General features: G+C 63.2%; 5 protein-coding genes across 13 annotated transcripts; 2 read left to right on the top strand and 3 right to left on the bottom strand.

Annotated features, from left to right (window-relative positions):
* Positions 1-1,104: 1,104 nt before the first annotated feature.
* Positions 1,105-7,599, bottom strand: SLC11A1 (solute carrier family 11 member 1). 3 transcript variants are annotated; one of them, XM_071810902.1, is made up of 15 exons: positions 7,524-7,599; positions 6,819-6,952; positions 5,945-6,056; positions 5,494-5,613; positions 4,682-4,788; positions 4,521-4,591; positions 4,051-4,412; positions 3,754-3,912; positions 3,487-3,576; positions 3,189-3,308; positions 2,571-2,720; positions 2,420-2,493; positions 2,124-2,243; positions 1,807-1,960; positions 1,105-1,724 (listed from the first exon to the last, which is right to left on the bottom strand). In XM_071810902.1, exons 2-15 carry the CDS (start codon positions 6,911-6,913, stop codon positions 1,614-1,616), a joined length of 1,845 nt encoding a protein of 614 aa, XP_071667003.1. In that variant the 5' UTR covers positions 6,914-6,952; positions 7,524-7,599; the 3' UTR covers positions 1,105-1,613. The 3 variants fall into 3 exon arrangements, with proteins under 3 accessions (XP_071667003.1, XP_071667002.1, XP_071667004.1); XM_071810901.1 differs by having other exon boundaries at positions 5,945-6,067; positions 7,524-7,593; XM_071810903.1 differs by lacking the exon at positions 2,124-2,243 and having other exon boundaries at positions 5,945-6,067; positions 7,524-7,593.
* Positions 7,600-8,524: 925 nt separating this feature from the next.
* Positions 8,525-11,284, bottom strand: CATIP (ciliogenesis associated TTC17 interacting protein). 5 transcript variants are annotated; one of them, XM_071810905.1, is made up of 10 exons: positions 11,229-11,284; positions 10,936-11,031; positions 10,549-10,749; positions 10,357-10,412; positions 9,988-10,074; positions 9,645-9,899; positions 9,336-9,460; positions 9,171-9,247; positions 8,982-9,070; positions 8,525-8,770 (listed from the first exon to the last, which is right to left on the bottom strand). In XM_071810905.1, the coding sequence occupies exons 2-10, from the start codon at positions 11,009-11,011 to the stop codon at positions 8,543-8,545; spliced, it is 1,194 nt and encodes a 397-aa protein (XP_071667006.1). In that variant the 5' UTR covers positions 11,012-11,031; positions 11,229-11,284; the 3' UTR covers positions 8,525-8,542. The 5 variants fall into 5 exon arrangements, with proteins under 5 accessions (XP_071667006.1, XP_071667008.1, XP_071667005.1 ...); XM_071810907.1 differs by having other exon boundaries at positions 9,645-9,815; XM_071810904.1 differs by having other exon boundaries at positions 8,525-9,070.
* Positions 11,285-11,376: 92 nt separating this feature from the next.
* Positions 11,377-15,542, bottom strand: LOC136103055 (probable hydrolase PNKD). Its single transcript, XM_065840834.2, has 9 exons — positions 15,346-15,542; positions 14,056-14,171; positions 13,742-13,854; positions 13,416-13,474; positions 13,192-13,284; positions 12,773-12,936; positions 12,565-12,651; positions 12,342-12,457; positions 11,377-12,163 (listed from the first exon to the last, which is right to left on the bottom strand). Exons 1-9 carry the CDS (start codon positions 15,525-15,527, stop codon positions 11,990-11,992), a joined length of 1,104 nt encoding a protein of 367 aa, XP_065696906.1. The 5' UTR covers positions 15,528-15,542; the 3' UTR covers positions 11,377-11,989.
* A 401-nt stretch (positions 15,543-15,943) lies between these two features.
* TMBIM1 (transmembrane BAX inhibitor motif containing 1) lies at positions 15,944-22,009 on the top strand. Of its 3 annotated transcripts, none has more exons than XM_065840853.2 (12): positions 15,944-16,093; positions 19,050-19,312; positions 19,417-19,499; positions 19,590-19,654; positions 19,789-19,842; positions 19,963-20,013; positions 20,183-20,222; positions 20,405-20,442; positions 20,663-20,750; positions 20,857-20,952; positions 21,228-21,281; positions 21,366-22,009. In XM_065840853.2, the coding sequence occupies exons 2-12, from the start codon at positions 19,078-19,080 to the stop codon at positions 21,507-21,509; spliced, it is 948 nt and encodes a 315-aa protein (XP_065696925.1). In that variant the 5' UTR covers positions 15,944-16,093; positions 19,050-19,077; the 3' UTR covers positions 21,510-22,009. The 3 variants fall into 3 exon arrangements, with proteins under 3 accessions (XP_065696925.1, XP_065696926.1, XP_071667010.1); XM_065840854.2 differs by having other exon boundaries at positions 15,958-16,025; XM_071810909.1 differs by lacking the exon at positions 15,944-16,093 and adding an exon at positions 17,947-18,404.
* Positions 22,010-23,615: 1,606 nt separating this feature from the next.
* AAMP (angio associated migratory cell protein) lies at positions 23,616-27,837 on the top strand. Its single transcript, XM_065840829.2, has 11 exons — positions 23,616-23,776; positions 24,097-24,249; positions 24,646-24,765; positions 24,918-25,057; positions 25,171-25,315; positions 25,473-25,556; positions 25,830-25,945; positions 26,322-26,425; positions 26,820-26,910; positions 27,207-27,361; positions 27,562-27,837. Exons 1-11 carry the CDS (start codon positions 23,689-23,691, stop codon positions 27,635-27,637), a joined length of 1,272 nt encoding a protein of 423 aa, XP_065696901.1. The 5' UTR covers positions 23,616-23,688; the 3' UTR covers positions 27,638-27,837.
* The last annotated feature ends 134 nt before the right edge of the window (positions 27,838-27,971 follow it).

Here is a 27,971-nt window from a genome sequence, read left to right as displayed (position 1 = left end):
CCCAACCATACATGGCTCTAGGAGCTCTGCCTGACGGCCGGCGACCGGGGCCGGGCACATCCTGCTGTGCCCAAGCAGGTGCCTTCGAGCTGGGGGTATCCCCGGACCAGGGGTCCCGGCTGGAGAAGGACGACCCCAGCTGGCACTGTTCTGGAAACCTCCTGCCCCACAGACGTGCTGTGGGGCTGGTCCCTGCACCCCGCAGACCCCAGCACCCCGCAGCACCCCGACTCCGATGTTCCCCGGCCCACCCAGCCCCTGCAGGACCCCGCACCTCGGGCTAAGGGCGCCTTTTGCAGGCACTGTGGATGGGAGCGTAGCCCCCACTCCTCCCCAGAGCTGGTGGCAGCCCCGGCGAGTGGGGTCGGCTGCGCCCCTTGCGGGGAGAAGACCCCTCCTTTTGGTGGGCCCCACCGCTGTGGCTCCTCCTTCAAGCAGCCCGAGGTTGGGCCAACGCGGAGGCGGGAGGCACCGCCCCACCCCGGCCGACATCGCCCTTTTAAGGAAGGGGAAATTCTTCACATAAACAAACGCGGCCCCCAGGACCGGGGGGTGGGGGGTTCTGTTCCCGGGGTGGAGGGCGACACTGAATGGGGGGTCTGTCCCCCCAGTTGTCCCTATCTCCGTCCCCACATCCGCGTTGGTTTAGGAAAGGGGATTTTGAGTTGGGGGGGGGGTGCTGGGGAGAGGGGGGAGCCTTGAAACAGCCAGGGAGCGTCTAGCAAGTGCGGGCCGCGGCGGGATCCCCCACCCGGGGTGCGGACCGAGGACGGGGGTGATGGGGGGAGCGACGGCCGCCCCCGGCAAGGGCCTGAATGGCCCCGTATCCGGCGGGGCTGGCAGGCGGGAACCGAGGCATCCGGGGCGGATAGGGCACGGTGAGGACTCCCCACCTCCCCGCTCCCCCCAGGGGAATGCAAAGAGTTGAAGCTAAAGACCCTTCCTGCACCCCCACGGCAACGCGTGGGTGTGTGCAACCCCCTCCACCGAGCCCACCCAGCCTGAGGCAAAGGTTCTGGCCCTGGGAATGGGGGAGCCGTGGGGGTCCGAGCCGTGGGGGTCCCCGACCTGGGGCCGCGCAGCAGCAGCGAGGCTGAGGCCAGGTTACAAACACGCCATTTATCAGCCGCCCCTTCCCCCGAGTCCCCGGTGGGGCTCCGGCTGGTCCCATCCGGGACTGACCCGGTACCGGACAGCGGGGGTGGCCGCCCCGGCTGCGCTGGGGCGGTCCAGCTGTCCCCGGACGACGGGCGGAAAGGCGTAGTTAGCGGTCCCGGGTGGTGATTAGCGGTCCCGGGCGGTAATCAGTCGTCCCGGGGGCCGGCGGTTCCCGGCGCTAATGAGGAAGGGAAATCTCCGCGGCGGCTTCTTCACTGAAGCCTCTGTGCCAAGAGCTGCCGGCACCTCCCGCTGTCCCCCCACTCCGCATCCAGCCTGGACCAGCATCCCCGAACTTGGGAGGGTCTCGTAAAACCCGGGGGAAGGTCTGCCCGGCTGTTAACCCCTTCCTTGCTGAGTGTATCTCTCGCCACAACATCACCCCTGGGGCTCGGCGTGGCATCAATCAGGTGGCCGGTGCAGGAGGGGGGGCCAGGAATGAGGGACAGGGTTTGTCACCGGGTCCCTGCCAGGGCTGGCGGGTTGAGGGAGGCACCAAAGCTGAACCGACTGTGGTGGTCCCAGGCCAGGAACCAGGCTCCGTGTGCAATGCTGCACGTCCAGATCTGTGGAGGCAAAGAGGGCAGGTCGATGGGCTGGGTGTACTGTCCCCCAGGCAGCCCCCAATTCCCATGGTGCCAGCCATACCAGGTAGGCGATGAAGGCCACATAGGCAGCCAGCAGCAGACCCAGAGGGATATAGTACCCCAGGCCCTGCAGCGTGGGCAGGAAGTCCACCACAAAGTAGACGTTGATGGCGCAGACCAGCCCCGTGATGACGGTCATCAGCACCTTCCCTAGGCTGCAGGCAGCAGAGCAGACATCAGCACCAGGGCAGAGCCCACACCACATATGCCAGTGGGCACAGCGGTCTGGGGAATCTGGGATTGTAGGTGAGCAAGACCCCAACCAGGACATCTGCACCCCACGGCCATACTACACCCTCATGATGGGGCTCTGGGTACCCGTCGGATGCAGAGCCAGCAGTGCCAGGAGGATGCTGAGGACTTGTGGGGGAGACCAGATGTAGTGTTGGGATGAGGATGGAGAGGGCAGTGATGGAGTCTTGTCCTGCTCCAGATGCCCTGGGCACATGGGAATGAACATCTCCTCCCTTATCACACCCTCCACCCTCCTCCAGTGCACATACGCCAACTGCCCCCAAGGTGTGGTGCGCGGGGGATGAATGCGCAAAGGGCGGGTGCCTGCTGCTGGGGCACCCCTCTCTGCCTCCTGTACCTCCCGCTGCCCTGGCACTCACGGGCCGTTGGTGAAGTCCTGCATGAGTGGGCGCAGGCTGGTGAAGGTGAGGACGGGCAGGACGGCAAAGGGCAGCTGAAAGGAGAGCAGGGTGAGGGGGGTGTGACTGCTGGGCTGGGCTGTTGAGGGGCAGGAAGTGCCCCCCACCTTACCAGGATGCTCTGGAGGACGTTGAGAATGTCGTTCATGCCTGTGAGGTGGCTGACATCCTTGAAGGCAGCCACGAAAACGGTGGGCAGGATGGCGAAAGAGCGGGTGAAGAGCACCCGGGCGAAGCGGGACCAGCGGAGCTGCAGGAAGCCCTGGGGACACGGCGAAACCTGCACCCTTGCCCCTTGCTGTGCACTGTGCAGCCCCCCTGCCAAATCCTGGCTTGGACGAACACAGGGGGCATCACCCCCTCCTCTGTGGCAGGGCACTGAGCAGGTCCTTGCAGGGCTGCCAGACCCCACTAGATGTCAGCTCCAGCTCTTAAAGCAAACAAGCTCATTGGGGAAATACCGCATGGGGCACCATGTGCAGCAGGAATGGGTGGGCACTGTCCCCATCCTACGTCCTGGGGACCAGGACCCTGGTGCCAGCAAGTTGTCACCCACCAGGTGGGCAGTGCCCCATGCCCAGCTCCCTGCAGGCACTGGGGGGCAATTAACTCTGCTAAATACCCCTGGATGGCTGTACCCATAGGATCCCCCCACCCAGAGCGTTCCTGTTATTCCCCTCCCTCTCAGCTGCTCCCCATGGGGGCGAGGGCCGGCATCCCCATCCCTCACCTCCATGACGAACTGTCCCGCATAGGTCCCAGTCATCGTGGAGCTCTGCCCCGCTGCCAGGATCCCAATGGCCCAGATGTACAGCGCCACCGCCCCAAAATAGCACCCAAGGATGACACCCTGTGTGGGAACACTTCTGTGGGTGATCCCAGAGCATTCCTCTCCCTGGGCACCCCCACCAGCTCTCAGCCTCCCAGTGAGGTCATGGCAGCCACCAGCCCCAGGAGTCAATAGGATGGAGTGCTATGTCCCTCAAATGCATACAGATGCCTGTTGGGCATAGCCTGGGGTCACTCACCCCCTGGTAGATATCCACAGACACCGTCTCATTGTTGGCAGGGAAGATGCTGGCGTAGTGGCTGACACTGCTGTTGATGCATTTGTTGTGCTGCAAAGCACGGTGGGTACGAGTGTGACAGCCACCTGGCAGCCCCCACAGACATGGGGGGACCTTCCCAACATCCCAGGGGACAAGGACCACTCACTCTCCAAGGGATGCTCGCCCTGCCTGTCCCCACAGCCAGGCACAACCATCACCTCCCCACAGCTGAGGGGTGACACTCACCATGTCTTCGTTTCGCTGACGGTAGAAAGCCTCACCAAAGACAGCCATGACAAAGAGATTGATGAGGAAGGAGACAAAGAGGGCCAGGCAGGACTCAGTCAGGAAATACATGTTGGCTTCCCGCACTGCCTCCTTCTTGGACCGGTCAATTGCCCGAGTCTGGTCACAGTGGGTGACATGGGTGCCATGGGGTCAAGCTAGCATCCTCTGTTCCGCAGCCAGGACCAGTTGGTCCCCACTACGTGTCCCCTGAGACACCCCAGGGTGGCAGTGTCCATGGCAATGCCTTGGTTTTACCTTGACCAAGGAGGAGTGGAGGAAGATATTATGAGGCATGATGATGGCACCAACGATGCCCACGGCCTGGAGCAGCTCCTCTCGCCCGCAGCCTGGGCAGTAGGGCAGGAAAATGCCCTTCAGCACCTCCACCTGCCCTGGACTCACCACCACATACTGGGAACAAGTGTGAAAGGGCACTGTGAGCTGGCAGCCTCCCACCCCTGCTGCAGCCCCGTGCCAATGGGGGCACCCTGTGGGGGTCCCCTGCCAGTGCCGTGCAGGGAAAGGGGTGTCTCCATCTCTCCCCTTCACCTCATAGCCGAAAGTCAGGGCCATGATGGTGATGAGGATGCCAAAGAAAGCCTCCAGTTTGCGGAGCCCTAGAAGTGTCAAGAGATGGGGTGGTACAGAGCAGGAGACACCAGTGCCACATCAGCACCAGGGCTGCCCGGCTGAGCGTCTCCCCGTCCCCTCACCCCAGAACTCACCATACTTGTCGAGGAATAGGAAGAAGAGGGTGTCCACAATGGTGATGAGGACCCCACCCCAGAGGGGGATGCTGTGGGATGGCAAGAGGGCATGTTAGTTGTGTGGCCCTTGGCAGAAAGTAGCCATCGGGGAGGCTGGGAGTCCCCATGGGGTGGCTCACCGGCCAGCCGAGAGCAGGCTGAAGGCGATGGCTGTCCCAATCACCTCCTGCATGTCAGAGCCGATGATGGCGATCTCAATCATAAGCCAGAGCAGTACGCGAGGCACCTGGCGGGGCCAGGGCATGGTGAGGTGCCTGAGCACCGAGTGAATGGGCACAGCCTCCAGGCTGGAGACTCCTGTCCCCAGGCTGTGGCAAGCCACCCAGAGTAGTGTGGGGACCCTGAGAGACCCACCCCAGCCTCTCCCACAACACAGTGTCAGGGTACAAGGGAACAGGACCCAGCTGCCTAGATATGATGCTCCCGGGGCGGGTGCTGGGACAGAAGGATGTGTCCAGCACTCCTTTTGGGGACCTGTTATTTAGCCATTCACCCCCATCAGGATCCTGCTGCCTAGATGAGACCCCTAGCTCCCCCCTTCCTCTGCTTTATGACCCCCTGAGCTCCCCAGCTCCCCACACCAACACACCCAGGCTCGTCCTGCATCTCAGCTGCGTGTCACTGCCCTGACGCTTGGGTTCACCCCCCAAAGGGACATGCTCATGTGTCCCCAAATTGGACTAGGACACCGAGGCAGCTGCTTCCCTCCTGCCTCTGCCAGGCACCTGTATTGCAGGGTGCTAGTGGGTGGGCACCGGGGCTGGGGAGCTTTTGGGAGCCCCTAGCAGAGGTGAGTGTTTCACAGCATCTTCCTGCTCCTCTCCATCCCCTAGACAGTCCTGTCTCCCGAGTCCCTGCCAGGACTGCCACCAGCCCAAGTGTGAAGTCTCCCCACGGTGTGACCCCCGGGGTGGACCCTGTGATTGCTCACCTTGGGGTAATAGAGGTAGCAAATCTCACCCAGGTCTTTGCCCGTCACCACCCCCAGCCGGATGGCCAGGCGTTGGCACAGCAGCCCCAGGACGGTGGCCCACAGCAGCACCCACAGCAGCTGGGGGAGGAGGGAGGGAGGCAGCAGGGGCTGAGCACTGGGTAGGAGCTGCCTGCCCAGGGCTCCCAGCAAGCGTGTCAGCCAGCCCAGGGACACAGGGAAGGAGAAGCCTGGAGGCGATAGCAGTTGTCCCCAACCCAAGCAGTGGGGTGGCCCTTCCACACCCCTGGATGCCCTCCCCCAGTGCCAAGGGAGGGCCCCCCCATTCCCTTCCCACTCCCTGGGCTGCGGAAGCTGGTTTGCCATAGGGCTGGGCGGCCGTTAGTGCAGGAGAGGTTACGAAACCCCCCGCTGCTTCCTGACCCGGAGGCTGGGGGGGCCCAGGGCTCACCTTGAACCCCGCCACCGCCCCGCACTGCAGATCTGACTCCACGTTGCCCGGGTCCAGGTAGGCAATGCTCATGAGGAAACCAGGACCGGTGAAAGCCCAGAGTTTCCTAAAGCTGAAACCAGGCTGGGACGAGGCAGCAGGTCAGAGCGGGACATTCCCATTCAAAACCAGTGTCACCCAGTTGCATTCCCAGTCCCCTTTAACCTGTTGCTAGCAAGTCCTGTACTGCCTGCATAGGCACATTTCTCACATGGAGAGTATTTCTTCTCCCTGTTTTGGGGAGAGAACCACTGCCCTCCAGCCTCTTTCCCTTAGCAGCAGCGCTGGGGGACAGCAAGACCCTCATCCCACATGGGGTCAGGTTGGGCAATGATTTACAGGGGCATCCTAGGACTGTCAGGCACCATTAATTGCACCCCATGGGATCCCACTGCCAACCCCTGCTTTCACTGTACTCTGGCAAGGTAACCCCCATTCCTATCCCTTCTCCTTTCCATCCATGGGATGGGCCAGGACTGGAGGGGCTGGTGGGGCACAGGCAACCTGGGGGAACCCTGCTGGGCTAGGCATGGGTGGCCCAAGATGAGGGAGCCTGGGAGGTGCATGAGCAGTGGGTTGATTCCTGCGGCTGGATAGCACCACACCCTGTCCCTCAGTTTCCCCATCTGGAAACCTCTAAGTGTGAAAAAATGCAGGCTGGGGCTGTGATCTGCCTGAGCTGGGTCTGGGGACACTGAGGTCCCCTGGGCATGTCACAGGCATATCTCTATCCCTGCAATGGCCTTTTGTACCCTCACCTCAAGCTCCCCGTGGTACCATCCCCTTGGCCCATCTCTGCCCACCCTGATGGAGGTGCCAGCCTGGCAGCGCCTACCCCACTGCCCTTGGGGATGCTGATGAGTTCGTCCAGGTAGGTCTGATCCTGGGTGCCAGGGTGCTGTGGAGACACGGGGCTCCCACTGGTGCCATAATCCTGGGCTTGGCCCCGGTTCAAGGACCCAGAGAGGCCTGAGGGAGTGAGGAGGAGGAAAGATGGCAGCCCATCGGGAGACAAGGACACTGGTAGCCTGGTAGCCCTGGTATTGGCTTCCCCCTAGTCCCACCTGCCCCAACCTGGTGAGCCGCATGAGGAACAAACTCCATTTTTCCAGGGGGATCGTGAGCATGGCTGTATGGGGGCTGTCAGTGGCTGCCCAAGGAGTCAGAGGCCACCTTTAGCTCAGGTGTCCCTAAAAATTCCTTGTCCCAGCCCAATTGTCACCAGTCCAAGACCCAAAGTGCATTTCTGGGCACGAGGGACAGGAGGGGACCTTGCTCTGGCTCCTGCAGCTGGGTGGGCACAGGGAACAAGAAATTCGTCCTGGTCCCAATCCCTCCCAGCCTACTCACGTCCTGGGAGAGTGGATGAATCACAGGTGGGCTTGGGCAAACAGAGGACAGGGCAGGTGCAGAAATCAGGACAGTCTGGGGGGACAATGCCCACAGGGTGGGGGAGCAGAGCCAGGGGTCCAAGGGCAGCATGAAGGGGGTCTAGGGGAGGAGGGGAGGTGCAGGGGGACCCAAGTGTCATGGGGCTCACCTGGCTCCAACGATGCCATGTCTGGGCCTGATCTGGTGCTACAGAGCCCTGATCTTGACACTGGGTGCAACGCCCACTGCCCAGCTTTTAAAGGACGCCCCAGTTGCCCCCCCCTCCCCGAGGAGAAGAGGAGGAGGAAGTTCTCCTTCCCCACTTGCTGACCTAGGCTGGGAAAGGGGCCCTGCCTGGGAGCGAGCATGCTAATGAACGTGCACGGTCGCAGCTCCCCCACGCTTTGCCAGGAGGGGGGGACCTAGTGCCTCCCTCCCCTTGGCATGCACACACCAATGTGCCCAGGGCTGTGGGAGCGTGTGCAGGTCACCCTCCCTCACATGCCAGGGGTCCTGCTCCTTTGGGTGGCTGGGGGGACACGGAACAGTGTCTTGTAGGGAGGGGAGGGAGGCTGGCCCCATGGGAGTAGGGGAAAGGCCAGACGAACGGGAGCAAGGAGGAAGCAGGCATGTGTTGCACAAGCGCCTGAGCAGGTCAAAATGCACCCTCAGCAGCGGGGAGGAGCACCCAGCCAGGCAGGCTCTGCGGTGCAGGGTGATCACACCATCCCTGCCTGGCGGGACCCTCACCCCAACAATGGGGTGCTCAGCATCATGGCAGGTCAGGCTGTCCTCACAAAAGCAAGGCACCAAGACCCCAGGACCCTTGTGGCTGTGGAGGTGGGAGGAGCACCCCAGGTGCAGCTGTGGGTGCCTGAATAGTACTGACGGCTACTTGAGCCACCCCTCTGCCACCGTGATGTGCCTCACAGAGAGGTGGGCATTGGGGCTCTGCCCCCAGGGAGACCTGGGGTGGTGGCAGGCACAGAGATTCCAGTCTGGCCCTGCCGCAGGGTCTGTCCCAGACACCCCCCACCTCAAGTAAGAGCTGGAACAGCTGCGAGGAGGACAGGATCCCACCCAGACTTATGTGGGGTGGGAGTTAGCATGAAACCCAGCCTCCCCCTGGCCTCCCTGTGACTCAGTTTCCCCAAAGTGAACGAGCCTGGACAGGCACCACTGGCAGCTTTATTCCCCATTAGCTGGAGGGTTGCAAAGTGGGAGGCTGGCAGCCCTGGCAGAGGCAAAGGGTGCCCCAGGGGGGAACTGGCAGGCAAAGGGGGCGAAGAATTGGGCAGCAAAAGAGACGGGGTCGGGGGGTTGCTGCAGGAGCAAGGCCTGGAGGAAGTCAGCCAGCAGCGCCAGGAGCTCGGGGTGCTGCCGGACATAGGTGGTGTGGGACGCTTCCAGCTGCTCCTGCAGTGGGGTGGACAGGGTGGGCACAGCCACCGATGTCCCTCCCCCAGCCACCATGACAGCAGGGTTGGAACAGGATGCCTGGGTCCTCTTCCACACTTGAGGAGCTTGGGGGGTGCTGGCCAGCCTGATCCCCACTGTGGGCCCTGGGGACCCCAGGGGAGACCCTGCTGGGAAGTGACACAGCCCCATGGCTCCTGCCCAATCTCACCTTCTGGTCCAGGAACCAGGAGCACAGCTGGATGTCCTCCTCCCAGTCCAGCGGCTGTTTGGGGAAGGTGGGCTGGGGCTGGACCCCACCTGGCAGCAAAAAGGCAGGGCAGGGCATTCCTCACTGTGCTGCCAGACAGTGGGCAGGGGCTGCCCATGCTGGTGGGCACAATCTTCCCCCTGCCAGTACCTATCTCGCCAAGGACAGACTCAGCCTGCAGAAGCAACAGCCTTGGGCAGCCAACCTGTACCCGTCGGGCCAAATGCCTGCAGGGAGAAGAACTCGTGACCCCATCCTGGGTCCCTGCCAGGCTGGCAGGGCTGGGGGTGCCCCTGGCCAGACCCCTGCCCATACCCGCTGGGCAGGAAGCCGCTCTGCCAGATGGTGGAGATACCCAAGCTGGTGTGCACAGCTCTCTCGATCACAAACACCTTCACCTCCGTTGAGCCCACTGCCTGCTGCTGGATGCCCAGGGCACGCTGGGCGGGGGGTCACAGGAAGGGGTCAGCCCTATCCCAGAGTCACCCCTGCCCCGAGGTGCCATCCCCATGTTCCCCCATGCTGTCATTCACACTGCTCACCCACCACCTCCTGCATCACACTCTGGCACCCCCAACCTGACCCAGACCCCCCATCCCTTGGGTCCCCCAGCTGGCAGCTCACGTAGCTGGAGGTGCAGAGGTGGCCCTCGGTATCGATGGCCGGGAAGGTGAGGCCGGGGGGCACTGCCTGCCGGCATGCCAGCACCCGCAGCAACAGGATGCTGGCACCTTCCAGCAGCAGCCCCCCTACCTCGTCACAGCTGTAGGAAAAGCTCTGGCACTTTGGTTCTCCCTGCAGAGATACATGGCCACCTTGTGAGACAGCCACAGCCCCATGGTCCCTGGGGATGCCATCCTCTGGAGCCTGGGGGCACTCCTGGGTGGGACAGGCCAGCCATGCACCCCCCCCTTTCAGGATATGCCTCATCTGGGGGGCAGAGGGGAGAGACGCCCCTCAACCTCACCTCTTGCTCCTGGAGCGTCTTGGTGACAGTCATTCCATGCTGGTGGCTCACTATGCGGGTCCTCCTCTCTACAGCATGTGCTCTAAGCTGCAGGAGAAGTAAGGGGCATAGGGTGGGGGGGTAGAGCCAGGGCACTTCCTGTCTGAGGTGGCACAGCCCTGCACCCTTTTCAACCAGGGTATCCTACCAGATGCATTGTGGGAAACTTCCCACTCCACCTGCCCCCCAGAGTAGAGGAAGGGGACCAGGTTAGTGGGACAGAAGTGTTGTCCAAGCCAGGGAGGGGACAACAGGCTGTCCACAGCAACATTGCACAGGACATGGAGGAAGGACAGGGGGAAGGGGACATGCCACCACCACACTGGTCACCTGTAGGTGCTCCTGCTCCTCCTGCTCCAGGGTCTCCAGCTGCGGGGTCACATAGGCTGGCAGAACAGAGCGACACTCAGCTCATCCCACTGGCACTGCAGCAGTGCCCCACATCCCAGCCCTGGGGCTGGTGGGACCGGGACACTCCAGCCCTGGGGAGGGAGGGGACACCCCATGCCACCCCCGACTCACCTTTGAGGGTGCTGGAGCAGGGCACACCGTCCTGCCTGCCGCGGGAGCCAGCCTGCACCAGGAAGCAGCTCTGCACTGGCTCTCCTGCCCGTTTGTAAGGTGCCCACCGGACTTCTGCCCACCACTGGCCCCCGGCCTGGTCCCCTGCTGTCACCACCTGCAGCGTCTCGGCGAACAGGCAGCACTCCAGCTCCTCCAGCCCTGCCCGGAGGGACCGTCACCCCGGCCCAGGGCACTCCCCCGCCTCAGCACCCCCCACCGCGCAGGCCGGGCTGAGCCTCTCACCGTTCACCCGGCTCAAGCCCCCACGACCTGGACCCCGCTCCTGCCAGGCCAGATGCCCCCCGGCCTTGCACCCTCAGGACACAGCCTTTGGGGGACACCCACCGATGAGGCTCAGGAACTCTGCAGCTGGCGCAGTCAGGGCTGGTGTCTCCTGCTGGCACTCGGCGGGGGGCTCCATGTCTCACCTGGGGGCTCCCGCTGCCGGATCCCCAGGTGAGGGGGCAGCATATCTACCTCGAACCCCGGTACAACCCCGGTGCCCACAGTGACCACCCCACCTCACTGGCCTCTGCAGCTCCTCTGCCCCTGTTGTCCCCTTAGCCTCCCCCACGGATCCCCAAGAACCCCCAACCTCCCCCCCCAACACCCGTCCCAGCCTCCGGGCGCCCCCAGACCTGCCCGGTTCGGATCCGGGTGCCCTCCCCAACGCCTCAGCAATTTCCGTAGCAACGGCCTGGCCCCGCCTCTTAAAGGGGCAACGACGCCGCAGCGGGATTTCACGCGGGACGGGCACCAGCTCCTCAGGAAAGGGCCAAGCAGAAGTAAAACTGACCCAGTCTTTTATTTTGGAGGGTTGGTGAGGGGGCTTCAGTCCCCAGTACAGCAGCATGCTCCCACACCCCACCAGTGTGCTCCCATGGCCCCATCCCAATGTGTGTATGGGGAGAGGGGGTCTGGCACCAAGCATGGTGTGCTGGAGAAGAACCACTTGCCTAGAGGTAGTACTGCCCTCCCACCCCTTGCTGGCTCCATCTCAGCCCCACCCCAAAGGAGATGCACACCACTGGGGGCTGCCAGGGAAAGGGGGGGACTCCCTGAGTGCTGAGGGTGAAATTGAGGGCTTCCAGAAAAACAGGGGAGTGATAGGAAAAGCCCTTGGAGCTGTCTCTACAGCCTTGGCAGTGGGGTTGAGGGTTATGGACCCCCAGAAAGGGGATCGAGGTGCTTCTACATGACAGCTGGTGACCCCCAAGTCTGGGGGAGCAAAGGCAGGGATCACTTACAGGGTGCTCACATGGAGGAGAGTCCACTCTTCCTACCCTCCAACCCTGCACCCCAGGAGGGAGATTCACAGCAAAACAAACCACAGTCTCTGGTCCTCCTGTGCCCGAGCAGCATCTGGCTCCATGGAAAGGGGGTGTCCAGGCAGAGGAGTCTAGGTGGCTTTGTAGAGGTCCTTGCGCCTCCGCACCTCCTTGAGGACACGGGCACGGAAGGCGTCGGGGTGTTCTCCGCCACCCTGCTGCAGCCCCAGCGCTGCCTGCAGCTCTGGCCGGTGGGTCCGCAGGAAGGGGTTGTAGGTCTGCTCCTCCCCCAGCGTAGAGGGGCACTGCGGGGACAGCCACTCAGCCCCCCCGCCGGAGGCAGCACCCCCTGGCAGGGAGTTGGGAGCCCCCCGCAGCACTCATGCAAGAGGGTGCTGGGGTGCAGCATCCCCGCTGAGGGGGGGGGACCCTGCAAGGGGCTGGAGTGGGGGGCCTGCAGCCAGGGACATCCCCCAGCCTCACCGTGCTCCTCTTCTCCTGCCGCTGCTGTGCCGCCCACTGCAGCTTCTGCTCCAGCGCGGGGTTGTCAAGCTCTAGGAGGCTGGCGAAGGTCAGGCACTCCAGTGCGTACTCATGCCCTGGGGACCCCATATGCCTTAGTATCGCCCCCACCTGGCTCCCCAGCTCGGTGGTGTGGGCTAGAGGGGGACACCAGCAACTCTGCCCAGCAGTTCGAGACACTCACCTGGCCACAGCAGTGTGTCCTCACCCAAGCCCATGGCTACATCCAAGGAGGCGAGCATGGTCTCAGGGGAGCCCTCAAACAGCCTGCCTGGACCCCCACACAACAACCCATCAAAAGGGGTGCATTGTGTGGTCCCTCCAAGCCCTTTCCAGGATGGGCATCCCCTTCCCCCCCCTAGCCACCCAAGTCTGGGTTTGGCCACACTCACCACAGCCAGCAAGGAAGAGGAGGTCCCCGGAGAAGAGGCAGGGAGGGCCACCAAAGGGCCCCCCATCCAGCACATATGCCGTGTGGCCAACAGTGTGGCCAGGTGTGGTGAGCGCCTCGAAGGTCAGGCAGCCCACGCTCACCTTCTCCCTGTCTGCAAGTGGGCTATGCCGGGCAGAGAGGTGCATCATCAGGGTGCCCTCCACTCCACCCAGCATCCCAAAATCCCCACCTCCCCATGCAACACCTCCCCAGTGCACTAGTGTCACGAGCCTCCAAGATATCTGCCCATTGGGGGGCAATGTAGTACTGGGGGAAGAACTGGTGGGTGGGTGGAGCAGAGAGTGGTGGTTGAGGGTGAAGCCTCCACCCCTCAAATTTGCAGGGGTGCTGGGAGAGCCATAGGGGTGCAGGACTTACTTGGTGAGCTCCGGGATGGCATCGAGTGAGCTGCCGTATACCTTGCAGGAGCCGTGCCGCTGGCGCAGTGATGCATTCCCCCCACTGTGGTCCCTTGGGACAGGGAGGTCAGTGTCCCCAGACGTGTCCCCTCATCCCACATAGGGTAGGGATGGGGGTCACCTCAGCTGGGGCACCCTCCTGAGCAGTCACCAACCCTCCCAGGGCCCCCACTTGCCCCTTACCAGTGTTTGTGGGTGCAGAATATGGCCTCCAGCATCACCCCCTCTTCTTCAATGGCAGCCTGGGAATTGAGGCGGTGGACACACACAGAGAAATTTGTGGGGATGGAGACAAAGCCCCAACACTGGTCTCCCCCTAAATCCCCGTCTCATCCTTGCCCAGCTCTCCAGGTGCTAGATGAGCCCCACCACCCCTCCAACCTTGTCCCAGGCACTAGGGCTGCAGATTAGCAGCAGATTTGCCCCCTCTGCTCCTCAAAAAAGCCAGAGAACCCCCTTCTCCTGGAGACACCCAAACACCTTGTCAGGGAGGGCCAAGGTGTTCTCACCTGCACAGCCAGAGGGTCAGAGGGGTCGACAACAGCTGCTCGGCTGGAGCCAGTGTCAATGACCAGGTAGCTGTAGTTGCTGGAGAGCACAGGAATGGGCAGGATTTTCACCCCTGGAGGAGGATGGACAGACAGACATCAGGGCATGACACTCTGGCTTGGGAAAGGTGTGGGGGGCAGGTCAAACTCCCCACATGTTAAATTAAATTCTCAGTGAAACACACTTTGGGCAATGTGGTGATGGCAACCCCTCCCGACCCCAAAGTGTGTGGGACATGACGGGGTCATGGTGGGGGTGGCTCACCAAGCCTCACCAGGGAAGTGGCAGGGTTGGGGTACGGAGTGACCATGTGGGTACCGCTCCCGGGCCTTCTTCACTTGCCACTGGTAGAAGAAGTAGCCGAGCCGTGTGCGGGAGTACAGACTGTACCTGGGGAGGGTAGATACCCCCGATGTTAACGACAGCCCCCCCATGGAGCCCACCTGGGGAGAGCACTGCTGTGAGGGCCAAGGCAGTGCCCAGATCCCTGCCGGGGGACACACACGGGGTCACTTTCCCACACAAGGGGGCCAGAGGTGGAGTGTCCTCCCCCTGCCCCAGATCTGCAGCAAGGGCAGAATTGGTTCCCTAGGCAGGTTCCCCCCCAGCTGCTCTGGGCAGCAAGGACCAGTGGGGTGGGCATCGCTGTGGTGGCATCCATCAGTCCATCTGTTCAGGAGGGCTCTGCTCACTTGAAAGAGCTGGAGCCTGAGAGCTTTGCGTGCATCAGCACTTTGGCTGCTGGGCATCACTGGCTGTACCCCCCCGACCCTGGCGGGGGGCCATGCCCAGGGCTGACCCTGCTCTGAGGGCCTGCCCTGGGTGCCATGGCTGGAGGGAAGAGGGAAGTGGCCAGCAGAACGTGATGAGGAAAAGGGAAGCGAGAAATGCCCCCACAGCATGTGCTACACAGGAGTGCAACAGACGAGGGCCATGGGGCTCAGGAGTAGCACCATATTTATACGGCAGTGTTTCAGGTCTGAGGAGGGGGACTGATGCTCTGAAGGACACGCAAAGTCAGAGGTTGCAAAGCCCAACCCCTGCCCAAGAGCATCCTCCTGAATGGTTACATCCTCCGCGCTGATCCCGGCAGGTACACCAGAGAGGGATCCCGGTAGAAGCCAGGGCTTCCCTGCATCTGTGGGGAGTGAAGTCCAAAGCCGGGGGGCAGGGGCTCCTGCCAGCACTGGGCACCAGGGTCACGGCCAACGCGGGTTAATGATTAGACCCGAGAGAACGAGCCCCGGGGGAAGGATGCCAGATTCGAGGATGAGCGTTACTGTGTTGGGGGAGCCGATGGCTAATTCCCGGCTCTGAGAAGCACCCCCAGTAGCCGGGCTGACAACGCCTGCCCTCGCCCCTCCGGCCCGGGAGGGCTGAGTACCCGCTGGGGGCTGACCCCAAAAGCCGCAGCCCGGCCCCTCCGTGCCAGCAGGACCGGAGCACACCACGCTGTCCCTCCCCGAGAAGCTCCGCACAAGCGGGAAAGGACGGGCCCTTCCTCAGGGAGGCAGAACAAAGGCGGGCGGACCTGGCGTTCGTTACCGGAGCGGCGGACACTCACCCCACGCGGAACAGCAGCGGGCCGGCGAGGGCCATGAGGGCGGCGGTGGCGCGGCGGGCGAGGCGGCGGAGGGGCAGGCAGCGGCGCAGGCAAGCGGCCGCCAACCCGCGGACAACGGCCACCACCGCCCGCCGCGCAGCCCCGCCATGCCCTGGGAGCCGCCCCCCGCGCCCCGCGGCCATGCCGCGCGGACACGCCCCCTCCCACTCGCGTCACGCTGGCGCCCCGGACACGCCCCCGCCGCCGCGCTCGGCGCGGCCCCTGCTGGTCAAGCCGCGTCACTGCCGCGGGAACCGGAGACGGGGAGGGGGACACCGAGTGCGTCACCGGCAGAGAGAAGGGGATTCCCTCCACCCCGTTGCTGTAAAGGGTGTCCCCCCAGGTTGACGTCACTGCGTGAAGTGACGTCAGAGATGTCAAGAGGGTGGTCCCGGGTGGGCGGCTGGGGTTCTCTTCGGCGGGCGGGGGTCAGGGGGTCTGTGCCGGAGGGCAACAGGACAGGGGGCGCATCCCGCCCCGGCTCACCCGGTTCCTCCGGGGAGCAGCGGCGCGGAGCTGCCGCGTGGGGGCGCGGCGCGGCGCGGGGCGGGGGGGTCGAGGGGCGGGCGGTGCCTTCCCCCGCCCCGGCCGCCCCGTCCCGGCTCGTCTCGGCCGCAGCCCGACGGAGCAGCGCGCAGCAGGTAGGGCGGCCCGGATCCGCTCCGCACCCCGCGCCTCTCCCAGTTCCCGTGTGGGGCCGCTGACGAGGGTGAGTTATGGGGACCCTCCCGGCCGGCTGTCCTCCCCGTTCCCTCGTCTTCCCCTTCGCCCCGTTCACCGCGCCCTCACTCCTCCTTACCCGCCCTGTACCGGCCACCTCCGGTCTACAGCCGGTGGAGGAGTGTCCCAGCAGCGGACCGAGCGTCCCGGAGGGCGGCGGGAACCGGGCGAGGGTGGGAGGCCGGTCCCTGAACAGTGGGGACGCGCTGACGTCCCCCACACCCCCATCCCCGACGCGGGTGGGGGCACTTCGGGGAGAGGTCCTGCACGGCAGACGGAACGAGTCGGAGCGGGGTCCCGCGGGCAGGGACCCGGGGTGACAGAACCCCCACGGACGGGACCCTGCTGTAGGGCTGGGGCCAGTTTTCCAGACCCCACGGGATCGCGTGGGGGGATATCGGGCCAAAGAGTGGGGCGGTCCGGCGGCGGCACCGTCCTTTGTGCTGTCGGGGGTGTCCCAACGGATCTCCCGGGGTGTCTCAGGAGGCGAGGGCACGGGCCGGTGCCCGACAGGGTGTGGTGTGTGTGGGGTGCGTGGAGACTGGCTCTGAGTGATGTGGGGGCGCATCGGCTTGGGCACAGGAGGACAGCCCTGTCACACGCCCCTGTGTCCCGGGAGGGAGCTCGGAAGGCGGGCAGAGAGGCAGCGGCAATGCTGAAGTCTTGCAAATTCGTGTCCTGTGTGAGCGACATGGGGCGGGCAGTGGGGAAACCCGGCTTGGGTGGGCGGTGCTGACCCCCCCTCCCGGCCTGAGCCCTGCCGAGCTGGGCTGGGCTGAGCCAGGCCAAGCTGTGTTGTCTTGAGTTTTGCCGTACCGAGCCAAGCCACGCTGTGTGGAGGAGCTGTGCTGTACCAGGCTGTGCCGTACTGAGCTGTGCCCTACCAAACCGTGCTGTGCTGTACCAGCCCATGTTGTCCTGACGGGACCTTCCAGGCTATTCTGGGAAGTCAGATGCTTTCCCAGGCAGCCTCACTGTAGGGACCCACAGGGAAAATGGGGAGCCCTGACCACCACCCCAAACCCTGTTTCCCTCACCAAGGTGGCCCTTGGCACGCCAGGGTCCCCTTGGAGCTGATGGCAGGGTCCTGAGCCTGGCAGGAGTGCTGGGGTGGCCAGTGGGGACATTGCCTGGTGCCACCTATGGGGCCATGCCAGGGGGTGACAGCCGCCTGCACCCCAAGTCCCTGCCATGTGCACCTTATCTGTGCTGAGTCATGGTGCCAGCGCAGAGCAGCACCCTGTTCCTGGGGACGGCAGGTCACGCCAGGGCCACCAAGTCGGTCTGGGTGGCCTCGTGGCTGGTGATCTCTGCTTTTGGGGCACCACTGTACCCCGGCTTGGGGTGTCAGGGAGGGTGTGGGGTGCTGCCTGCCTCCCTGGGTGCGGAAGCCGCAGGGACCCATTGGGCTGGTTCCTTCCCAGCCCCTGAAGCCACCCTGCTGTGATGGGGACAGAAGGGGCTGGGGCAGGCAGTGGACCCCTGCCACAGGGTGCTGGCCACGGGCACAGGGTGGGACTCCTCAGAATCCATGAGCTGCTCAGAGCCATCCCGCTTTCCTGAAATGCTTGGATCCCCTCCCATGGGTTCCAGTCCCCCCCTAACTGGTGCCAGTCACAGGGGTTTTCCTGGAGTCAGGGTCCTATTTTGGGCCCTTCCCTTCCTCGCCCTGCAGACAAGGCAGTGCCAGGGGGCATGAGGTGCTTTTTGGAAAACTGTGGAGCAGCAAAAGCAAAACTTCCTGGCTGGGGTGGTGACTGCCATGCAGGTTATTTTCAGCACCGTCGTCATTGCCGTGGCGAAGGATGGTGGGGCTATGGGAGCTCTGCGTGTCTGGGACGGACATATGGCGGGAGGGATGGACACTGAGCTGCTCCCTGGCATAGCTGGCCCGGGTGTGCCCTCCCCAGCACAGCTGCCTGCCCAGCCTGGCTGCGGGAAGCGCTGGCGTCATGCTGGAGGAAGCGCCTGTTCCCCTCCCAGCCCATTCCTGGTTGGGGCAGATTCTGGTCCCTTCCTGGGGACGGTCCCTGGGTCACGTCACAGCTGTGGGCAGTGGTAACGCACCTGCCTGGGGCTTGGAGTGGCTGTCCTCGGTGCCAGTGCCGGGGGGGTAGCAGGCGGGTGAAGGTCTGGCACTGGCTCCTGGCAGCGCTGTTGTTTTCCTGGCCTTGGAGTTCCTGCTTTCCTCCTCCTCCGTCTCCTCCTCCTGGAGCCAAGCCCAGCGGCTGGCCCTGGGCCTGGGCTGGCTGCTCGTGGCTGCTGGGGCCTCTGCGAGGGGGCTCGACATGGTCAGGGGGGTGAGTTCAGCCTGGGGGGTCCTGGTTCCCCTCCCCGCCAATGTATCTGCTTCCCTCCCAAGTGATGTGGGTGGCACTTTCGTCTTATAACTCTCTGGGGGGATGCTGAAGCTCCCAAATAGCCTGCCAGGCTGCTGGATGGGGGGTACCCCTAAAGCAGGGGGTGGAGCAGTGGGGCCTGTATGGATGGGATCAGGGTCAGGCCCTTGGTTTCCATCCCAGGCAGCGGGCAGGGTGGTGCTGCTCCCAGGGCAGTGAGACCAGCCAGGGTGCAGGGGTGTGCTCCCTGTCCTCCAGCGCTGACAGAGTGAGCGCCAGAGGCTGGAGAGGTCACGTCCCTGCCGCTGCTTGAGCGCGTGGCTGTGCCCTGCCCATGGCTGGCCACTGACGCGGGGACTCAGGGCACAGGAATGTGGGTGGCCCTCGCCAAAGGACAGTGGGAGCGTCCCTCACCTCTCATTGACCTTCTGGTATTGAGGCCAGCTCGTCCTTACTAATTAAAAGCCACTGTTAAAGTGGGAAGGGGAGGTTTTGTGGCTCCACTGTCCCCTGTGTCCTTGTACCTGTGGCTCTACTTGCTGGGGACATGACCTGCCTGGGCAGAGGGACCTTTGCTGATGACCTCCCATCTTTTCTCCCCTTCAGGTGCCCGTGAGAGACACAGGGAGCCGGCATGGCGCAGCCCAATGCGCCCCCCGCGTACGATGACAAGAACCCCCTGTATCCCCCGCCTCCAGGGGGGTACCCCCAGCCCCCCCACTATGCTGGGGGGTATTCACAGCCGGGGGGGTACCCTGCAGCAGGGGGGTACCCTGCAGCAGGGGGGTATTCTCAGCCAGGGGGGTACCCTGTGGCAGGGGGATATGCCCAGCCAGGGATGGCCATGCCCACCATGCCTATTCGGTTCGGTAAGTGGAGGCAGCTTGGAGTATTTCTTGGGGGACACTAGAAACAGAAGTGCTGCAGGGGGTTGTGCAGCCCACCCTGGTGCTGAGGGGTGTCCCCCCTGCAGGTGACGATGTCATTGGAGACAGTTCCCGCTTCCCATCGACCGACTGGGATGACAAGAAGGTCCGGCACACTTTCATCCGCAAGGCAAGTCCTGGGGGTTGGGGGCACCCATCAGGGTGGGGGGGCACCAGTCAGGTGGGAGGCCAGGTGCTGACTCCCCGTTATCTCTCGCAGGTCTACTCCATCATATCCCTGCAGCTGCTGGTGACAGTGGGAATCATTGCTGTGTTCACTTTCGTGTGAGTTGGGGCGTCCCTCCTTATCTTTGCCCCAAAAAAGGGGGAAGCCTGGCCCTATGTCCCCCATGGGGGGCTCCCAAGGGCACAGTAGTTGCTGTTCCCCCTCCCTTACACTCATCCCTCCCATCCTGCAGCTCCCCTGTCCGCTCCTTTGTCCAGAGGAACACTGCCATCTACTATGCCTCATAGTGAGTAAGGGGTCCCCAGCTTGTGACCCCTGGGGTGCCCTCCAACAGCTGGCACTCCACAATCGCTGCCTCCTAGCCCAAAGGGATCCCAGGGCTGACACCCACTGTCTCTCTCTGCAGCGCTGTGTTCCTGGTGACCTACGTGGTGCTGGCCTGCTGCCAGGGTCCCCGGTGAGTCACTGGTGGCTGGGACCCATGGGGTGGGGGACTGTGGATATGGGGGGTCTTTTGGGCATGGGGAGGGATCCTTGCCTGGGGCTGTCCCTGGAAGTTGGGAACCAGGGGAACATGACATGGCCACTGTCACCAGCTCACGTCTCTTCTCTGTTTTTGTCCCCAGGAGACGCTTCCCCTGGAACATCATCCTACTGAGCATCTTTGTGAGTGGGCTGGGGCTAGTGGGGGGGCCCAGGGCTGCCCCCATGGCACCCCAGCTCCCCAGGTGGGCTGGGAGGGATGGGGGGACGTGTGGGCAGGCTGGGGGCAGCCAGGAACTGCCCCCAGCAGTAAACCTGTCCCCCTGGTGCCGCTGCCCTGCTGAGTCTGCCCTTCTCTCCTGCAGACGTTGGCCATGGGTTTGATGACAGGGACAATTGCCAGGTATGTTCTGAGGACCCTGTGGTGACAGGAGCTGGGGTTTCTCCTGTTGCCCCCTGCATGGCTGGCTCAAATGAGAGGTTGCCAGGGGACACCCCTGTTGCCTGGGCTCGGGGAAAGCAGGTTCCCTGCCCAGGATTGGGGCCATGGGGGGTCACCAACACCTCCCGTGGCAGGGAGCTCCCAAAGCATGGGGTGACTCTGGTGTCCCCTCCATCCACAGCATGTACCAGACCAAAGCTGTCCTGATCGCCATGCTCATCACTGCCATTGTGGCCATCATTGTCACCGTCTTCTGCTTCCAGACCAAGGTGAGGAGGGGATGTGCCCTGTCCTGCCCTGGGGTCAGGGTGGGGAGCCAGGTGGTGGGGACACCCCAGGCTTTCACATGATACATGTGTGTCCCCCCTGCTGCAGGTTGATTTTACATCATGTACGGGGCTCTTCTGTGTGCTGGGCATCGTGGTCATGGTGACTGGGATCATCACTGCCATCGTCCTCTCCTTCAAATATGTGAGTGGGGGGTTCAGAGGGGCTGCGGGATGCCATGGGTCTACTCAGCTGGGTTTCCCCAGGGCTGGTACAGGTAGGGGGGATTTGGGTTGTTCCCCTTTGCTGGGATGTAGGGTGTGGTGCTGGCCACGGCAGAGGCAGCTTGCCTGCAGGGAGAGGGTGTGTTGGCGTCAGCATCACCGGCATTTTGTCAGGATCCAGGCAGAACCTGCCCTGCCTTACCTGCTGCCTGCCAGCACCCAGCTCACCCTGCCTGTGTCCCCTTCCCCACGCAGGTCCCCTGGCTCCACATGCTGTATGCCGCCATTGGCGCCATCGCCTTCACCCTGGTGAGTTGATGGCTGGGGTGGGCAGATTGGGTCAGGCAGGTTCCCCCTGCCCAGTCCCTGCCTGACACACTCTCTGTACCCCAGTTCCTTGCCTATGACACCCAACTTGTGCTGGGGAACAGGAAGAACACAATAAGCCCCGAGGAGTACATCTACGGTGCTCTCACTATTTACACCGACATCGTCTACATCTTCACCTTCCTCCTGCAGATTGTGGGCAGGGATTAGCCTTGGGACCCCTTCTGGCCCCCCCCACTGCCCCTCACCCCCTTCTCTGGCCTCTGTACAGAATGGCTGCTTACAGTGACTCGTAATGCTTCAGCATCGCTACCTGTAGGCTGCTAAGAAAAGGGCTTCCCTTGATCACCCCCCCCATAAGCCTCCAGGGGCATCTGGGGGGACCAGCTGCTGGTTTAGGCAGTGCCCAACCTTGGCACTGCTCACTGAGGTCTGTGTTGGTCTGGCAGCGGAGCACCGCGGTCCTGCCTGGGCACAGGGAGCTGGCAGCAGCTGCTGGGATTGTGTTGGGAATTTTTTTGGCAGAACCCAGTCCATGTTATTCACTCGGTGCCTTAAATGTGGCTCCAGCCATGCCCCCGCCCCGAGCTGCAACAGTGCCGGGTGTGGGCAGAGGGGCAGCTGGGACCCCTGTGGCAGAGCTCATGTCGCAGAGACCCTGCAGCCACAGATGTGGGCAAAGTTGCTAAATAAAATACTTTAATTTTCCAGATAGTCCCTGTCTTACTGTTGTGGCAACTCCCCCAAAAACCTGCAGGCAGCCTCAGTGGGGGCTGCAGGCTGTGGCAGCGCAAACCTCACTTTAGGGTGGAAAATACAAGGTTGAGCTGATCCAGGCCTGGCCTCCACTCTGGCCTATACTACCCTGCCCCTGGAGGCAGAACCCCAGCTGCAGAGCAGTTGCCCCCCCTGCTGTGGGGGCAGGCAGAGCCCGGGTCTGAGTGCTGAGAGAGAGAATGCAGTTGCACCAAGGTGTTCCACTCACCAGGCCCAGTTTTATTTGTCCCTGTCCAGCCGCACAACCACCCCACTGGCTGGGCAGGGAGGGCAGGTGCCAGTACCATATGTCACATGGGGCTGGCATCCGCATGGTGCCAGGCTGGGGCAGCCTGGCTATGCCCCCCTGACCACCCTCTTGTATCGCTCTGTCTCGTACTCGCCCTGGTTGGCTTCCATCATCGTACGGCGGATTTTGAGCTGCTCCATCCGGTTTTTGTCCACTTCCCGCTTGGCCAGGAGGAAGAGGATGATGCCAGAGGGCAAGCCGATGGCCCTGCAGGACAGACAGGCAGGAGATGGAGAGAGCCAACAGGGACACAAGGGCCCTGGGGTGGCACAGACACCAAACTGCTCAGTGTTGCAGGCCCCTGAGACGCCCCATCCCACCCCAGAGGAGGCCCCTGGTGCTGAGCCTCTCCCGCCCCTCCGAGCCAGTACGTCCCCCCAGCACTCACCAGGCCACCCCCACCGGCTTCATCGGGTTCTTGGCCTTGCGTGTGGGGATGTACTCCACCCCTTCGGGGAGCCCCCCACTTCTGGGCTCCGGGCTGGCCCGTGGACCCGCTGGCTGGTGGCAGTTCCGCCCCAGGAGCCGTGTGCCCAGGGGGGCTGGCTGCCCCCAGGGCCTGGTGGGGCCCGCTGACAGCAGCCCTGTGGGGAGAGAGGTGTTAGAGAAGGGTGGCCATGGGGCAGCATGTGGAGGCCCAGTCTGAGGCTCCGGCCCTACCCTTGGCCTTGACCCTGGGCTCAACCTCTGCCCCGGCGGCAGGGGGCGCTCGGGGGCGGGGATGGAGCCCTGCGTGGCGTGGCCTATGCAGAGGAGGCGTGGCCTATGCAGAGGAGGCGTGGCCAAGCACGCCAGGGGCGTGGCTCTAAGATCTCGCTTCTGAGGGGCAGGGCCAAGGGCGCTAGGGGCGTGGCTCTGAGGCCTCTCCTCACCCGGGCCTGGCCGAGGAGCGCCCCGGGGCTGCGTGTCGGAGGCCGCGGGGCCGCACTGTGAGGGTGACGGCGGGACGCTCCCGATCTCCCCCCACCCCGGGGCCGCTCCCTTCGCCCGCCCGCTGTTACCGCGCAGTCTGCCGAGCGCCGCCGCCATGGTGGGCCGTGCGGGTGTGCGGCAGCCCCGCTGCATGCCGGGAGCTGCAGTCCGCCGCGCAGGGGCTGCCAGGTGGCGGCGCTGCCCTGGTGGCTTACGGGAAACTACAGCTCCCAGAGAGCACCGTGCGGGGCGTGGCCGACCTACCGTGCTGGAGGAAGAGGTGGGGCCCGGGTGAGGACGCGGGTCGAGGTTGGCTGAGGCGGGAGAGCGGCGGACGGGGATTGGCCAGGGCGGAGAGAACGGCGGAAGCGGCGGCGGCGGCGGCGGGGCGGGGTGCGCGGGCAGGCCGGCATGGAGCCCGCGGAGGGCCCGGGGGAGCTGGGCTTCCACGGCGACGAGGAGATCATCGAGGTGGTGGAGCTGGGCCCGCCCGGGCCGGGTGAGACAGGGCGCTGCGCCGCGCACCGGATGGAGCTTGCGGGGGCTCACACGGGAGCACCGGGCCCGCTCCGCCCCGGCGCCGAGTCCGGCGGCGGCTCCTGGCCCGTTCCCTTTCCCCTGGGCCTGCGGCCTCTTCCCGTGTCACTCCCCCTGCTTTGCGGCTTCTCTGCTCCGGGTCTACCGGTCGCGGCGGCATCGGGATTGTGCACGCCCCTCGCTGCTCCGTCCCCCAGGGACCCCCGGTCCTCCTGTGCCCACAGCCGTCGGCCCTGGCAGGGCCGAGCCGCCTCCTGATGTGTGCTCCGTTGCTTTCTGCAGATGACCTGGCCGACGAGATGGAGGATGTGGACTTCGATGACGAAGGTGCTGAAGAGCCCGATGCTGAGGCTTGGGAGACGGAGGATGATGAGGGAGTGGAGGATGGCATGGAGGCACAGGATGACAGCGAGGTCACATTCTCCCTCCACTCAGGTGAGCGGGGGGCACATGCAGCAGCTGGGGTCTCCCTCAGGACCTGCTCCCACTCTGGCTTTCCCCAAAGTAAGGGGGTGCAGCAGGTTTTTGCCAGGCTGCTGTCCCTCGTCTGTTCCTGGGACAGCTGTCACGACTCAGGGCTGTGACGCTTTGAGCTTTGCTTGTTTCCAACTTACACTCCAGTAGAGAAGTGCTTTGAGCCCCGATCTCAGCAGACAGCCTGTGCTGTTCTTTCCTATGGGAAGAACTGATTCCTGTGATTTGGGCTGGGAGTTCAGCTCTCTGACATCCTGCCCAGGCCCAGCACTGTGTGGGGTTTGGATCCCCTGGGAACGTTGGGCGGGGCATGAGCGGTGTCCGAGTCATGCAGTCCCTCTTTACTCTTCTGTGAAGCTTCCGTTTTCTGCGTGAGTCTCGACCCCAAGACCAACACGCTGGCAGTGACAGGCGGGGAAGACGACAAGGCCTTTGTGTGGCGTGTGAGCGATGGAGAGCTCCTGTTTGAATGCTCAGGTGAGCTGCTTGAGGCTGAGTGAGCGGCTGTGTTCCCTCCTAGCCACACGTCTCCAGACATGCTCCTCACCAGCTGATGTTCTGCTGCACCCAGGCTCTTGATCATTCTCTGTAGCTTGGCCCGAGCAGTCTCTGTCCCCTCACATCTCTAGGACACAAGGACTCGGTTACCTGTGCCGGCTTCAGTCATGACTCCATATTTGTGGCCACGGGTGACATGTCTGGGCTTATCAAAGTGTGGCGGGTGGACGCCAAGGAAGAAGTGTGGTCCTTTGAGGTGGGAGACTTGGAGGTGAGCAATGGCACCACTGGTACTGTGGGGAGCTGGTAGGCTGGCAGCTGGGACTCATCTGGGTGGCATGGGGAACACCATCTCCATGACGCTGCCTGTCCCTCTCTGCCCAGTGGATGGAGTGGCACCCTCAAGCCCATGTCCTTCTGGCGGGCACGGCTGATGGCAACTCCTGGATGTGGAAGATCCCTAGCGGAGACTGCAAAACCTTCCAGGGCCCTGCGTGCCCGGCCACGTGTGGCAGGATCCTGCCTGATGGTGAGGCAAGGGGGCTGTCCAGGGTGGGGAACATCACCAGCTCTGTGACAGATCCTGCTGCCATCGTCTGCCCTCCTGCTTCTGCCAGTCTGTGCTGAGCAGGAGGCAGAGGGATGGGGGAGCTCTGGCTTCTATCCACTGGCTCTGTTTTGCCCAGGGAAGCGAGCGGTGGTGGGCTATGAGGATGGGACCATGCGCATCTGGGACCTGAAGCAGGGAACCTCGCTGCATGTCCTGAAAGGTAGGGAAGAGGTTAATCACCTGTGGTCCTCCCTAATTGGAGAATGGCTCCCTCCATCGGGCTCTGATCTCTGCCTTAGTGGAGAGGTGGCACTTCTGAAGTCAGGAGGGAACCCAGTGGTGAATTTCCCTGTCCCACAGGCGGCTGTCCTCTGCTACTGGGGTGCTGGCAGAGCTGGGGAAGGTGGAGGCTGCAGGAGGGTGGGTTTCAAGGCCAACTGGGTCTCCCTGGGGAGGACACATGGAGCTCATGCCTCTCCTGCTTGCTCCCCAGGTCAGGATGGCCACCAGGACCCCTTGACATGTGTGGCCAGCAACCAGGACGGCAGTTTGATCATGACGGGCTCTGTGGACTGTCACGCCAAGCTGGTCAACTCTGCCACGGGCAAGGTAGGTCTGTGTGGGTGGCAGCAAGAGCCAGGAGTCCTGGGGGACCAGCCTCCCAAGCCCTGTCCTGGGCCAAGCTGGTGTCTCAGGGTGGTTCGGGCTTGGGCTGGCCCTGAGCAGCCTGTGCTGGCCACCAACAACCAGCAGGAGGCGCCTTTGGCTAATACAAGTGCTTCGAGCTGCTGGTGGGACTTGTAACTGGGTGGTCGTTCTGGGTTCGTAGAAGCAAGTTCCTCCTTGTTTGCTCTGAAGAGCTGATGTTTTGGAGTTGGGCTTTGGTGTCCAGGGGGTGTAGGCATGATTCTGGGTAAGGGAAGTCACTGTGACTGGGTGTCCCCTTCCCCTCCCTGTGGGGACTAATCAGCTTCCTTCTACCCAGGTGGTGTGTGTGTTCAAGATGGAGAACACGGCTCCAAAGGCCCCCACCGGTGAGGGCGAGGAGGCAGAATCCAACTCGGTGGAGTCGCTGGGCTTCTGTAATGTGTGAGTGTGCGGACAGCCCCTCTTCAGTGCTGTATCTTACAGGGGTTGTTACAAACAGATCCATTTCCATCCCTTGGGCTTGTTCTGCTGCATTTCTGTCACCTCCATCCTCCTCAGCTGGCTGTGGAGATCCTAGGTCACTTGGGTGTGACACAGAGGACAAGGACCCCAGCTGCTTAATCCTCCCCACAATTTGTTGGGTTTCTGGGCTATAGCATTATGGACCACTGTGCTTCCTGACTGGGGTATCTTATGGATCCAGCCATCGAGTTGTCCCCCATCTTCTGGATACACTGTAGCCCTCAGCATAGCATTTGCCTTCAACCTTGATCCTTCATGCACTTTCACCCCTGCTTCCCCCAGACCCACGTAACACCTGTTCCCCTCCCTGCAGGATGCCACTGGCTGCCGTGGGCTACCTGGATGGCACGCTGGCTATCTACGACCTCTCCACACAGAGCTTGAGGCATAAGTGCCAACACGAGGTATTGCCCTGTTTCCTCTCTCTAGGCCTGGAGCGAGGGTGGTGTCTTTTTTTGGCCCATCCAAGACCTCTCTTGGAGCCCAGGGGCTTTCCTGGGGCCAGTTTCCAATTTGTGCTTCTCCCTCAGCCCCTCTGGCTTCCCCAAAGGCAGCCGCAGACCCTGCACAGCGGATGTGCCCTCTAATTGGCTCTCCTACCTGTGGGGATGCAGACAGCACCGGGGGTGGGGGCACGTGGAGGGAGCTGAGACTTTCTGGGGGTCCCCAGTGCTCACCCTGTGGCCTCCCCCTGTCCCAGTCAGGGATTGTGCAGCTGCTCTGGGAGGACAGCTCGGCTGTGGTCTACACCTGCAGCCTGGATGGGGCTGTGCGGCTCTGGGACGCCCGCTCAGGGAAGATGATCAGCGAGTACCGAGGGCACTCAGCTGAAATCCTCGACTTTGCCGTCAACAAGTGAGCAAGTAACCCCCAAATCCCTTCCCTGATGGGTGGAGGGACCAGGGGTGGCAGTGCCTCCAGCCTCAGGAAGTCCAGTCCTGAGCTGTCTCTCCCTTGGGTGCCCCTGGGGTCTGGTCCCAAGGATGGGGAGTCTTCAGGGTTGGTGAGAGATGCCCAAAGCCCCCAGCCCCATCTCTGAGCCCATCTCCCCCCAGGGATGCCTCCATTGTGGTGACGACCTCTGGTGACCACCAAGCCAAAGTGTTCTGCGTCCAGCGCCCTGATCGCTAGAAACTGTGCTGAGGGATGGTGTCCTGGCTCTGCCAGGTGGCTTGTGTACAGAGGGAGGAGGGAGATGGGTTTCACCACTCTTCTCCCGTGTGTGCTTTGTAATTTTCCAGCCTGCCCCACTTCGCCCTCACTGTCTGGGGGGCCAAGCCTGAGGTTTTTGTATGAAAATGTGTCCTAATTATATAAATTATTTCACTTAACTGGGTGCCATCCACTCTGCTCGTTGGAGGGAAGAGAACCGGGGAGCTGTGCTTCCTCCCTCCTCAGGGATCTCCCCAGCACCCAGCCATGGCCTAAGGAGCAATGGCAGATGGTTTTATGCTGATCCAGGTGG

Source organism: Patagioenas fasciata, chromosome 7 (assembly GCF_037038585.1).
Source record: "Patagioenas fasciata isolate bPatFas1 chromosome 7, bPatFas1.hap1, whole genome shotgun sequence".
Lineage (NCBI taxonomy): Eukaryota > Metazoa > Chordata > Aves > Columbiformes > Columbidae > Patagioenas > Patagioenas fasciata.
This window is presented reverse-complemented; position numbering and strand designations above follow the sequence as displayed.